Source organism: Candoia aspera, chromosome 4 (assembly GCF_035149785.1).
Source record: "Candoia aspera isolate rCanAsp1 chromosome 4, rCanAsp1.hap2, whole genome shotgun sequence".
NCBI classification, from domain to species: Eukaryota; Metazoa; Chordata; class Lepidosauria; order Squamata; family Boidae; genus Candoia; species Candoia aspera.
This window is the reverse complement of record NC_086156.1, coordinates 81,605,758-81,619,238: the sequence shown is the minus strand read 5'-3', so window position 1 is coordinate 81,619,238 and position 13,481 is coordinate 81,605,758. Positions and strand designations below refer to the sequence as shown.

The following is a 13,481-nucleotide window of genomic DNA, read 5'->3' as shown; positions in this document are numbered from 1 at the left end:
GACTTGAGGCCTTCCCAGATTTCAGCTTAGAGATCATTACTTTTGAATAGTATAATGGGAGCCCATTCCATTAAGCACAGAGAGGATATGTGGTTGTTTTTTTTACTGCTTTTATTCTATTTTAATTGTGAGCTGCCCAGAGTCATGTATATGAGATGGGCAGCCTATAAATTTACCAAATAAATAAGGATATGTATATGTGTGTGTGTGTGTGTGTGTATACACACACACACACACTGTATGCACACCCATGCACACACACTCGAGTGATCCTCATATCCAGTGCTTTCATCAAAATGACAAAAGCATATTGTGAGACAAGCTGTACCTCCTCTGTACATGTGTGCAACGTCACAATGCACAAACAAAAGGGGCGGAGCTTGTGGTGCCACACTGTTTTAGTCATTTCCCCCCCACAGACAACTTTGTATTCTCCAAACTTTTCAAAATGTGGAGCCCCGGTTAGCCATGATTGAGGCAAAATGACCCACTAGATAGAATGAATAAACACAACATTTATTTTAGGATCTTTGGACTTTCTAGGCCATTGAAGAAAGTAAGCCTTCTGTTTCCTTAAATGCCTTAGTTGGGGAGAAAAGAGAGAGCTAGTTTGGTCTAGTGGTAAAGCTCTAGGCTAGAAACCAGGAGATTGTGAGTTCTAGTCCCGCCTTAGGCATGAAAGCCAGCTGGGTGACTTTGGGCCAGTCACTTTCTCTCAGCCCAACTCACCTCACAGGGTTGTTGTTGTGGGGAAAATAGGAGGAGGAAGGTGTACTAGGTATGTTCGCTGCCTTGAGTTATATATAAAAATAATAAAGGCGGGATAATTTTTTTTTTTAAAGGATATTCTTGCATTGAACTCTCCCATAATAAGTAGATGGGAACAGAGAACCTGGGGCTCCAAATCTATTGTAGAGTACATGAGAGTATCCCATTCTCTAGCTAACTGGTCTCAGAGAAGGAATATACATATTTATTATTAATAAATGAAATAAACCAAATTTAAGTGGGTATCTTGGACCTTTTCATGACTGTTGGTATTTGGAATACTATATTTTGTATGATGTGTAACTATTTACTAAATATTTAATCAACAATGGCTTCAAATTGGGACAAACAACAAACAAAAAATAAACTTGTAAAGCAAGTTACATTGAAAGATTAGGTGCATAAATGCCCATTGCACATGTGTGTGAAGAGTATGAAGTAAAGAAGTATATCATGTCAGCTATCCACAAAGCAAAATATAAGTTTGTATTAATGTCTGTCTAGATGCTGCAAGTAAGAGAGCTATAACTAGAGCAAGAAAACTTGAAATTCACAGGAAGCATTTGACAAATCCTTGTCAAACATACCAATGTTTAGCAGTGTCATGTGCTATTAATGTTGGTGGAGTAAAACTAAGAAATGTAGCTAATATAATAGCAAACCACACCAAATTAATCTTCAAAGTTAGTGATGGGTGGCTTTGGCAATTTGTAAAAGGTGTAGAATCATTAACAAGTAAATCTTTGGGTGATCCTACGGAACAGAGAGAACCATTCTGGACAAAAATTTAAAAAGCTTATCAGTGCTGATAGCATCATACTGTCTTAAATGTATATTGCCCTCAGAACTGGCTTGTTCTGGTGTTCCTGCCTGAGAACATTTAAGCCTTCATATGTGAACTGTTGATTCCAGAAGGAAAGGGCAGTAAGGAGAGGATCCCAACGTTACCTTGTGCAAATGCCAATGGATTGCATATATTAATGCCAATCATTGTGTTCAAATCACATTATCCAAATATGTTGAAAGACATGCATTCATTGTCAAAGTAACTTAGTTCAAGGGAGACATTGATGATATCAGCACTTTTCCATGACTCGTTCTTCAGTCACCTTGTGCCAGAAGCCAGACAATTCAAATAGAAGGGTTGGAAATATTACCTAAAAACAAGATGGCCGTGTGAGGGCTAGAGGTAGCAAGATGGGGAAGGAGGTGCCTGAGACGAGACAGGACTGATTTGTAACCACAGGCCAAGTGCAATTACCTAGGCAGCATAAGAAATGGACTACAGTACAAGCAACCAAAGGATGGGATAAAAAAGGCCCAGGATTTTAAACCTTGGGGCATACCTATGTATAGAACTAGATTTTTACCCTTTGTAGAAACTGATTTTGTTGGAATTAAAGTTGCTGATAGCTGCAGTAAGAGTATCTTATTTATTCAAACTGAATTCTTGGCTTTGTATGAAAATGGCGTGTTCCTAGAACAGTGTTTCTCAACCTTGGCAACTTTAAGATGAGTGGACTTCAACTCCCAGAATTCAACTCCCAGCATGGCTGGCTGGGGAATTCTGGGAGTTGAAGTCTGCATGTCTTAAAGTTGCCAAGGTTGAGAACACTGTCCTAGGAGAAGAATTATTGGTGGGGCTTGGCAGGGCAATTAGGCTCTCCTTATTCTAGACCATGTTTCTGCTCATCCATTCATTGATGCTTTAGGCACAAAATATTGGAAATTATCTGCATGTTTTTGCCAAAAACGTACAACTTGACACATCCAACTCAGAGAGAGGGGATCATCCTGGCAAATAAGACTTTATAGGAAAAAAATTTCCTGTGTTGGAGGAGGAATCTGATGAAGAAGTAGATGCAAGAAGTCAATATGCCTTACAAAACCTTAGAAATGAAAAGTCTGCAACCTTCAGTTTTGCTGCAGCTTGGAAACCAGCCAAATTCCAACACTGGCAAATGGCTGAAAGAAGTTGGTTTACAGCATGGATGCAGACTTATAATTTGAAGTCAGTGGCTAGCACTAAAGAAAGTTGGTGAAGATAAAGCAAAACTTTATCTTGAGGTTATAGGAGGATGAAGGTGATCGTAGATACCAGGTGATGACAAAGAGTAAGATAGTTGAACACCCTATGGTAGGCAAGAAGCAAGACAATGAAAGTACTGTAGTGAAGAGGAGGAACTGCCAAATCCCCAAATCAAGTTTAGTGTTCAGATCCCATCTTGATTATTTGATAGTTTATTGATTCCTCATCTCATCCTCAAATCCAGCCTTATCACTCCCACTTACATACTTTTAAGGAGATAATTCAGAAGCAGCATTCTGCCAGGACTCAGTTAAAATTGGACACTTTCTTCAATCAGTCAGCCAAAATCATCACTTGAACCCAGTGCCCTTTTACCATGAGACCAGAGGAGCAAAGACACTTGTCTACTTCCAGGTTAAAATAATGTTGAATAATATGTTGAGGGTCACTGCTATCAATTATGGCAGTTTACAGATTCTTCTGAATTTCCCATCCTCACCTATATAGAGATAAGTGCTACTTTAGTAATTCTTACTGATATGATTACATTAAAATAATATTTTATACAGTAATCTCATGTGTGAGTGGGTTTTGGACCTTGAAATATCCCATTCAGATTTAGCGGATGTTCAGCTTTACAGACATCATTTTCCTCATTATTCTTTTAAATCAAGGGGTTACTATGCATTGTTGGTCTTCCATACTGTTGGTCACTGTGCATTATTCGGCTTTGAAATAATTGTGATTTTTGCTTCTCCCCCTTCCACAGGTATTTGTGCTTTATTCTCCTTTTCTTACAATTTCAGGAACCTCCTCCCCTGATTTTGGAGAAAAGCCTCAAATGAAGATTTTAATTTATCAGTTGTATTACTAATAATCAATAGCTATTCAAATACTGAAATAAATATAGGTGTGATAAGAAGGGACTACTTAGACATTAGATCAAAATCAGGCTGAAAAGCAAAAACACAGGTGAATGGGAATGCAGTGATTTGGGAAGCAAAAAATAACCTCAAAGTCTTCAAATTGGGGCAAGCATAAAATAAAACAAAACAAAATAAATTCTCTTGAAACAATGCTACACCCAATTTTGATCAGAAAAAAATGAGCTTTTATTTATTTATTTTCTATTCTACCTTTATTATTTTTATAAATAACTCAAGGTGGTGAACATACCTCCTGGCTCCTCCTATTTTCCCCACAACAACAACCCTGTGAGATGGGTTGGGCTGAGAGAGAGTGACTGGCCCAAGGTCACCCAGCCGGCTCCCATGCCTATTGCAGGACTAGAACTCACAGTCTCCTGGTTTCTAGCCTGTTGCCTTAACCACTAGATCAAACTGGCTTACCTTGCTTGACCAGCTTTTGGAACATCAGATCAGATCTCACTTTCATTTCAGGCCTACTTACATGATGAATAACCAACACAACTCACCATTCTTGGGGTGTCTCTAAGGGATATAAAGAGGCCTGACACTGTCCTTCCCGATCCAGTGATAGATTGTCATCGTGCATTGTCTCCCTCTGCCTTCTAGACCTCATGCCCCGAGACCAAGAGAAGAACTATGGGTTCACTCAGTTCGCCCTGGAGCTGAATGAACTAACACCAGAGCTGAAGCGACTCCTGCCATCTACGGACACAAGGCTGAGGCCTGACCAACGGTGAGGGCCAGGAAGAGATTGATACAAATTTTCCTTTATTTCGAAGCAAATATTTGTAGCTCAGGGTTGAACTGTGGAGTCCTTGGTGCTCTCTGAGCCTTGTTTTCTTGCAGATGTTTCATTGCCAGACAAGGCAACATCTTCAGTGCAAAGAGGGAGTGGGCCTTGCTCTCTTTTATATACCATGGCTTGCCCTGCTTGTGTTGGTGGGGGTGTTGTTCTCTCCTTGGGAGTTCTTTGATTGGGCTGTTGTTTGCTGCTTGGTTGATTGCCTGAGTTAATAGTTCCTTGATTAGAGTGTAATCCTAATTTGCTTTATTTTTCCTTTTTTGTAAAAGATGCATTGATGTTATCCTACCTTTCTGCTGATAAAGTACTCAAGGCAATTTACCCTTTGGTGGTTACAGAATTACCAATATAAAAGGGATACACCAACAACAGAAGAATGAGTGTTTAAGTTGCATTTGAGTGACTGTAAATGTGTGTGCTGATCCTGACCTCCTATGCATTGTGTGAGTTAAAAGCAGTCTCTCTGAATTTGGTGGACTCCTTCCTCCAGGTACCTGGAAGAGGGAAATGTGCAGGCTGCTGAGTCTCAAAAACGACGGATTGAGCAGTTGCAGCGAGACCGGCGTCGAGTGATGGAAGATAACAATATTCTGCACCAGGCACGCTTTTTCAGGTGCTTCCTCCTTTGCTTTATTTTGCTCTTTTCAGCCATGTGTGTAGCCCCTACTTTCTGTCATTCTTCCTCCAAGAACCCAGTGTGGTATAATAGCTTTCGTGCTGCAATAAGTTACAGTAAATCATGGAGTTCATTGGTAACCTAGGTCATTCTTTTCATTTAATTTACAAGGTTATTATAAAGATTAAAAGGTATAGAAAATGCATATATGTCACGCTGAGCTCCGTAGATGGAAGACATCAATAACAGGCAAATCGGGGCAATGCAACTTACATGGGCTCAAGGGCCATTGAAGTGTCACATCAAAAGAGTTGCATTGCACTCCAAAGAGGGTTTAGCCAGATCAGTTTTCTGGAGAGGTTTGACATGGGGTGGATAGGGAGGTAGGGTGGTGTCTTTTAAGTATCTGCAAGCTTAAGACATCTGTTTTACCCCTTAAACTCCCCCCCACCACCACCAAAGGGATAGTGGTGAGCCACACTTTTTGCATTTCTGAAAGGATATTTCTGAAACGGAGCTTTAAAAAGTTTTGTCTGCGTACTTCCTCTGCAAAAACAAGGGGGTTGTGGCACCTAAAAAGCTAATACATTTACAATTGCATGGAAGTTTGGGCATGTAGACCGCTTCACCAGATGCATGTGAAAACAGTATTATATTTGTACAGGAGGGAAGTGAGGGTGGAATTATTGTCTAGAGATAAAGGCAACAAACATAACAGTATTTTGGCACTTGAGACAGAATCAAATTCTATCTAAAGAAACACAGCAAAGACAGGTTGAAATCAAGGCCTAGCATATCAATACCTCGGTATGATCTGAAGCCTGAAGACCCCAATTACTGGATAGCAAACCTGGGCTACCTCTATTCCAAGAAATCAGTAAGACTGAGTGTATTCTGCAAATTTACTATGTACTTGCGAAGTCTAGTACTGGACACACAGAGTTCAGCATCCTGAAAACTTTAGTTTTCACTGTGAAAAAGAAAGAAATAACCCCATCCTTAAAACTGCAAAGATTGATTTTAAAAACAGGTGATCAGTACTTAAAAACATAAATCGTGGTTAAGCAGAATTTCCTGTTGTAATCTTGTTTGATTTTTTTTAAAAAAGCATCAGCTAAATAGACTGTGGGTTACAGTCTCTTAGCATTCTAGTTTTCTACTTCTGGGAATATATAAGAAGTTTAAAAATAGGAATGAAGAGCATGTGGCCATTAGAAGTGGATGAATTTGTAAGCCTCAGCATTCTCACTTAGGGCTTGTTGGCTGGAGATGTGCAAGTTACGTTTCTGCAGCAGATGCGGTGTTCTAAGATTCCCCATTCCTGTTCTAAAGAGTCTTCCTTTTGCCAAGCCTGGTTGCTGATGGGTTCCTTTCCTTTTTCCTGGCAGGTGGCAAGTGGATGCCAATGGCAAGGAATCTTGGGTAAGCAACAACACCTACTGGAAGCTGAGGACAGAGCCAGGCTTCAGCAATATGGACAGTGCAGTCTTGTGGTAGCTGCTAGCATCTGCAAGAGCAGCAGTGCCTTCCCACCATCTCCCAAAGTCGGGGAGCAGACAGCAAGGGTCTCTTGCTGGATAAGCACAAAGTGATCAAGGCATGTAACCCTGGAATACCAGCAGCTTATGAAGGAAGGGGACACTGTCTCTTAGGTGGTGTGCCATCCACTTCCAAAGCAGCACTCTTAAGAAAGACAACCCATGCCCATCTGCCATGCTTGCACTGCTGCCTGCTGGTTAGGCAGACATTGGTGGACCCCTGGATTGTCACAAATGAAGATGATAACAGGAAGCACTTTAATCTCGCTTGGATCTTGATGAACAAAGCTAGTTTGATAAGGCTTGTCAAACGGATTGCTCCAAAGCACTTATAAATAGGAGGTTCTACTTTCAAAGCCTGCCTTTTGTTCAAGTAACAGCAACACCCAACAGCAATGTGTGCTGGGAGGGTACTATCTGGGGGTAGGAGGCACTGGAGTGATTGTTTGCACAAAGGAGTTAGGGGACTGAAAGTTTGGGTCTTCTGACTACCTGGCAGTGCCCTTCTGGGGTGGCTGCTTTCACACACACTTCTACTATTTTTAAATTTGTACACCACATTCCTTTGAAAGGAGTTGGATGCTGTCTAAATCAGCGTTGTTTTGATGAAGTATGGCCTAGCTGAGTTAGAAGTTCTGTCTCTGGAAGCAGATTGGATTTGCAGCAGCCCTCTGAAGAAAGCTCTTCTTAAGGCCTTGGTGGAACTTTGACCTCAGCTGGAGTGATGTTCCCTCCACCCCAAAGATGCCAGATATTTGCTGTCTAAATGGTACCTCTGCCTGGGCAAAACCAGGATCTCTTTCAGGCAGAATGCCTTAAGAAAGCACCTCTTGGACTTTGCCTGCACCCCTTCCTTATTCCAATGTTTTGTATGGTCTGTCTTCCTTTCTTCCTCCTTTGTGAGAAATACGTTTCCCCTCTGCTCTGCTCCATTTCCTTCAGCGTTTGAAGCAATAATTAAAACAGGTGGGTGGAGGAGACACTTTGGTGCTCCTAAGTGAGGGATTGTGGATTCCTCTAATAGCTCTTTGTAGCTCAGGGCAGGGTCTGTCAGAGGTGTGATTGTACTGAGCGAAGGAAGGTGGAAAGACTGTGTATGACAGACCCTGGTGTGGCATGAAAATTGAAGGCGAGTGTAGGCTGGTTGATAAGAGTGGTTGGAGAGGAAGCATGAGTGTTCTTGTTTTGGGTTTCTCCTGTGGAAGCAAAATAAAGCAAAGCATGGCAAGGGTATAGTATGGTGTGAGTTCTGGGCACCTGGGTCTGTCTTCTAATGGGTGGAGCAAAGGAGGAAGAAAACTGTACCTACCTAGCTTTCAAGTCGTCATGCAACAACAGCCCAGCAGCTGTACTCATGAGATTGCTGGGTACTTGACAGTCCTACAGTTCATTGAGCCCTGGATGGGTCACTATTCAGGTTAGGATTTAGCTTGGTTTGCTCAGGATTTGTCTGAGGTTACATTCACAATTATTTTCCTGGTTTATGTTTGCTTTGTTTTATTCCCCATCCCCTGTTCCAAAGCACTCCAAACTTGGGGAAAGGAGGTGACTGGAAATTATCACACGTTTATGATGCTACCATGTTTGGGCACAGTATTAGACCTGTGCTAGGCTGCGGCCTCAGGACCACCTCCCATGTCCTTACGCTTTTTAAATGCTTTCTCAGCATTAAAAAACTGTGCCTCCAATGTTGTATTGTTTCTCTACAGCATTAGTGGAGAATTTCAGGGCAGGGCAGGATAGCCTAATGTTTACATAGCTTTATGTTTTGGTTTTTTGGTGTTAGACGGAGTCTTTTACCACAGATCATTAGGGAGGAAGGCCTTGTTGCTGGCACTGCTGGGTTGCAGAATATCAAACACCATGCTGATCAGTGCCCACCCACCCCCCGCAACATTGGGCACACTAACATCTTTCTTGGCTTGTTTATTAACCCAGCATAGCATTTATGTGTATCTGAAGGGGACGGCATCATTCACTGAATTCCTGGAAAGTACTTTGGCTTCCAAATTTGCTGTGAGCTATTGTGGATTGGTTTGTTCAATGTTTGGGTAAAGTAGTGTTGAGTCTTCAGTCTGACTCTGAGCTTGTAAGAAAAGTCCTGGAAGGGTTTATTTCCATGTGATTCCCATATTACATTGGGGGCCAAGAAGCTCTTTTAGCTTGTGGGGTTCAGTTTGGATCCCTTTATTTGTGCTATTTGATACAATGGATGTGGTGACTGCTGCATGCAGGGGAGAATGTTGTTTTCCCTGTGACCTGCACCTAAAAATTCAATCATACACAGTCCGATAGATGTCCTCTGTGTGAGTCTGTCCCTCTCTGTGTGTTCGAGTGTCCTTAATGTTTTGTCTTTCCAAAGTGCAGGTCCAACCTGTGCTCATTTGCCTCTTCCGGCTGGTCCGGTCCCAAGTCGCTGTTCCATCTTTTATGTTCATGTTAATTGGCCTCTGACCTTGTACTGTAGCTTGAACAATCCATGGCATGTCTAATTAAAAAGAGTTTGGAAAGTGCCAGTGTGTGGGAGCCATTTTTTAAAATCTGACATATGGATGCTTCCGGTCTTTCAGATATTTCTCTCTCATGAATATCAATTTAATAACGACAACAATAAGTACTTAGCATTATTTCAGTCCCTATAAATCATTTGAAAGAGGTGGTTCGGAACAAACTGGAAACATAATGCACCTCTTTTAGGATTGTTAAAGTCGCCGTGTCTTACAAGACTTGCATGCTGCTTTGAAAGCTGTGCCTGGTTTTCTGCGTGTGTACTAGGACAGTCAGTGAAGTGACTGGGCCTGCATGTGCATATGGGAGAGTTAGGAGCAGTTTTTGCTGCAGCCCTGTCAGCCTTGTAAAAGGCACGGCTATACCTCTTTTGAATGTTTTGTACAGCCGTAGTATTCACAGACAGCAGGGGCAATGAAACTGGCTCTCCAGGAACTGTTAGATTCCAGTTTCTATTACCCACCTCCAATCACTGTGCTTAATTGCAAGATGAATAGAATCCAACAAGTTAGAAGGCCATTAGAAATTATCAAAGCACTTAACATGTCATTTCTGTATTCCTTATAGACTCAAGGTGCTAACAATTATTCTGATTAGAGCTGCCATATCTAGGCCTGATGTTGATGCAGCTCTTGAAGGTATTTGGTTTCTGCCATTCAGCTATGAATCCTGTTTTGGAGGCAAGTCCCCTGATACAGGTTTTGCTGGAAGAGACCTACCTCACAGAGCATTAGAACCGGATATCCTTTAGATGTATTTTGACAGACTAGGAAATAATTGTATTTTGCCTCTATACCGTAATCTAAGGAAATAATCTAATATTTTTATCCTCATATTGCAGGAAGTGAGTGGTATATGGGGCCTGGGGAAATAGCTCGCATGGGCCACTTGATGAATCCTTTCAGTGGCTATAATGAAACCCAGCATTTCTTTATTGGTGGCCCAGTCTCTTAGCTGCTATGAGACTATTTTCATTTACTAACATTCCTCAAGATTAGAACAATCACATGGTTGGGTATGGTAGAAGCTGCCCTCTTATCTATTGCCCAATAAACTATAGTACAGCTTAATATGATGTGCTAGTTCACATAACTTGGTAAGACTATGGCTGGATTACCCCAGCATGTTAAACCACTCACCTGATTTTAGTCTAATGTAGTAATGTGCAAACCCAATCACTCTATACCCCATTGCCAAAAATCAAAACAAACTTAACACCAGAACCCATGTTCAGACCTAGCAGATTGAAAAACAGTACTCTTGATGGAGAGTCTGCCCTCTTATTCCATCTTTTCCAGCACTATTGAATTTAATTCCAGCATTTTAACCCCAAGACCAGCACCTTCATCAATTTCATGGACTACTTGCTGATCAGTTGTGATTTTGGCCTACAGAAAGCAAGGGATGATAACGGTACCATGTTTGATTCATTGCCTGTTGAGGGGAGTGTTCTGGTCTAGGCTTTCCCCCAGTGGGCTAGTTTTCTGTGGCTTATTCAAGTGACATGCAACACAAGCTAACCATCCATATGTTAGTCTAGTGTGTGATTTGTTTATGGTTCAGTGTGTTGTATGACCTTAGCCCCCAATTTACTGTAAGCAAGCATATTGTGGAAACAATGTATGAATACAAATCACAGGGAGGGGGGAAGCATTCAGTCATGTAAGTCTGTATCTGTAGTTTCATATGTTAACGCCAAAGATTTTATCCCCCCAGACTGCTGAGAGAGAGAGCTAGGTAAGAGTATAAAGTGGGGCATTCTTGGTGTCTCACGGTACAACAGTTTTTATCTCCTGATCCAAATAGAAGAAATGTGAGATAATGACAAACCACTTCAGTTCTGTTGCCAAGATACTGTATGGCTGTGTCTGTGAAGTCACCAGGAATTGAGTGCAACTTGGAAGAAACTTTACCTCTTAGAAGCTCCTTATGGCCTGTCGAGGAACTCTGAAAGACCTAAGGCTCTTGTTTTTGAAACCATGTCTCTGGAAAACACCCACAGCATCCAGCAGACTACTGGATGCTGAGGAGTTTAACACCATATATGTACTGATGTGAAAGTCATCCCTGAAGCACAGCTGCTTTGATATTTTGCTGTCTGAAGGACAGTATGGTTCATGCATGTGCAGGCACATAAACACATGTTCAGAAGCAGGTCAGGTTGGTCAGTGAATTTTCTTCCAAACCAATAGTGGTCTGTGACATTGAGAGGAGCAAAATTGCTTGGGGAATACAGCATGAACTATGTGGTTCAAACTCTTCCATTAGCAGTTGCTTCTCCCCACCTCCTTGCACATGTGGGCTGTGGTGATCACTTCTCTCTCAGCGAGGATATGGCCAACATTGTGTATAGAATTAACCTCATGACGGAATCCCTGAGGAGTGAAAAGCTGATATGCATGTTCACATGGTACACACTCCAGTGTGTGACAGTTTATTTAAAGAAATTCTGAAGCCCAAAACAAACCTCACAGAGCCTGTACACTACTTTCAATAAATATTTGCAACCATAAAGGTTTTTGTTGTCCTGAAAAATAAAGTTAAAAAAGAGAACTTCAAAACACCACAAGGATCATTGTCTCTTTTACATCTACATCATCATCATCATCTTTTTTGTAACATTTAAGAGTGTAAACAGCTGAGCCTGACCACCACCACCCTCCCTAGGTGATTCAGCAGAAGTTACTGGGCTAAGGAGAGACTTTAAGAGGGGAGAGTGTCCCTTTCGATTGTCTAGCATAATTAAATCTACTTTACCAAATGACCATCAAGTGTTTCCAGGATCAGGGCTTATAAATTACTATCAAGGGTTGTTGGAGAGGGGGAATCTTTCTAAGGGAACAGGTTGAAATATAAAAATACAACCTATCTCTGCCCCTGCCCATTGTCCATAAAGCTAATTATTTAGATAGGGTTGTTTTTTTAAATAAATGATTGTATGGGCCAACCCACTGGGATATCCTTTAATATTTGCCCCATTTAAAAGGATTCGGTGGAGGGGGGAATGGCATACACAGGATAATGGCCTGAGGGTTGGCAACCTTTTTGCAGTTGCCTTTGGCTTTGGAAAATATTCTAAATCAGAGGATGTGCTTGTTGCATTTGCCTGAAAGTTACGACAAATGCTATAGAATCCACCAAAAGGGCTTGCTATGGTAACCCTTCTGATTTTGCATACAACAAGAGGTAATTTTTTCTCCCCTCTCCTGCACCCCACTTTTCAGAGCAGAGGCTTTGTACATTTGACATGGGGAGACTCCTTGAGAAACCTACTCCCGTATAGTGGTTACGTCTGGCCTTTGCCCTTCTCCATGGTTGAAGGCTGTGGACTGGGCCGTAAGACAGCAAGCAAAGATGGCAGCAAGGATTTGCAGTGTAGACAACCTACAAACAAGCTATTCATCCCTTGGAAAGGAATTCATGCTGCATGACTTTTTACCGGCAATACTTCGCTTCCCAGGCGTCGGGGATGGAATCTTCTCGTGCGACTTCATGGCTTAGACAGTCCCAGAGTCCCAAACAGAGCAGGAGAGAATTTCAGCAGTGTCCATACTGCCCAAGTATGCATAGCAGAAAATACGTATTTGCATACCTGTATCAGTTTTGTTCCTAGAAGCTGGCTTAATTTCTGATTTCTTTACATGATTGAAGAGGCGATACACTAGATGAGCCAAGTGGGATAAAATCAAATTGTGCACAAAGACCCATCTCTCTGGTTCAGCTACTCTTGGCTCAGGGGTTTTTTTTCCCCCTGCCAAACACGTTTTGTTATTTCTAGTTCATAGTTAATTTGAGAGATGGTGATCTCTGGCTCAAGAACAATAATGAGGAAATCATTACTGTAGCCTATGATTTTTGCACGTGTAGGCTGTAACTGCAGTCTGATCCTGGATTGGTCATGATAGAACCTACATTAGACATGACAATTATCTACTTTAAGAGCTCTCAGAGGAAGTCAGATCTTTCTGAAAGCCGCCTCTGTTTGAAAGGAGGTCCAACTGAAGTCCATTTGAAAGATGGAAAAAAAAACTGGTCAAAGGGATAGCAAGGGCCTTAAAACTGCCCATCAACAACAGCAAAATATTTTTATATAGCAGATTAACAGGTGCACTTGTCACAGCTTTCCCCACTATTTTGAGATATATTGCATTCTATTTGTATCTATTCCCAAATTTGCATGTGTTGTGTGCCTGCATGCATTTGTGTATATCTATGCCATCCTTTTTGTTCTTTTGGTGACACATTTCCTCTTTTCTTGTACTGCGTAAGCGGCTGACTTCCTTAATTCAAG

At 41.5% G+C, this 13,481-nt stretch overlaps 1 protein-coding gene across 10 annotated transcripts in view; it reads left to right on the top strand.

The window, feature by feature from the left end:
• OSBPL7 (oxysterol binding protein like 7) overlaps positions 1–9,194 on the top strand; it is a 44,723-nt gene extending 35,529 nt beyond the window's left edge. For 9 of the 10 annotated variants that reach the window (XM_063300766.1, XM_063300761.1, XM_063300762.1 and 6 more), the window contains 3 exons: positions 4,333–4,459; positions 5,019–5,141; positions 6,533–9,194. In XM_063300766.1, the coding sequence (XP_063156836.1) occupies positions 4,333–4,459; positions 5,019–5,141; positions 6,533–6,641 (359 nt within the window). In that variant the 3' untranslated portion in view covers positions 6,642–9,194. The other variant, XM_063300768.1, reaches the window with a different exon arrangement.
• Positions 9,195–13,481: the final 4,287 nt, after the last annotated feature.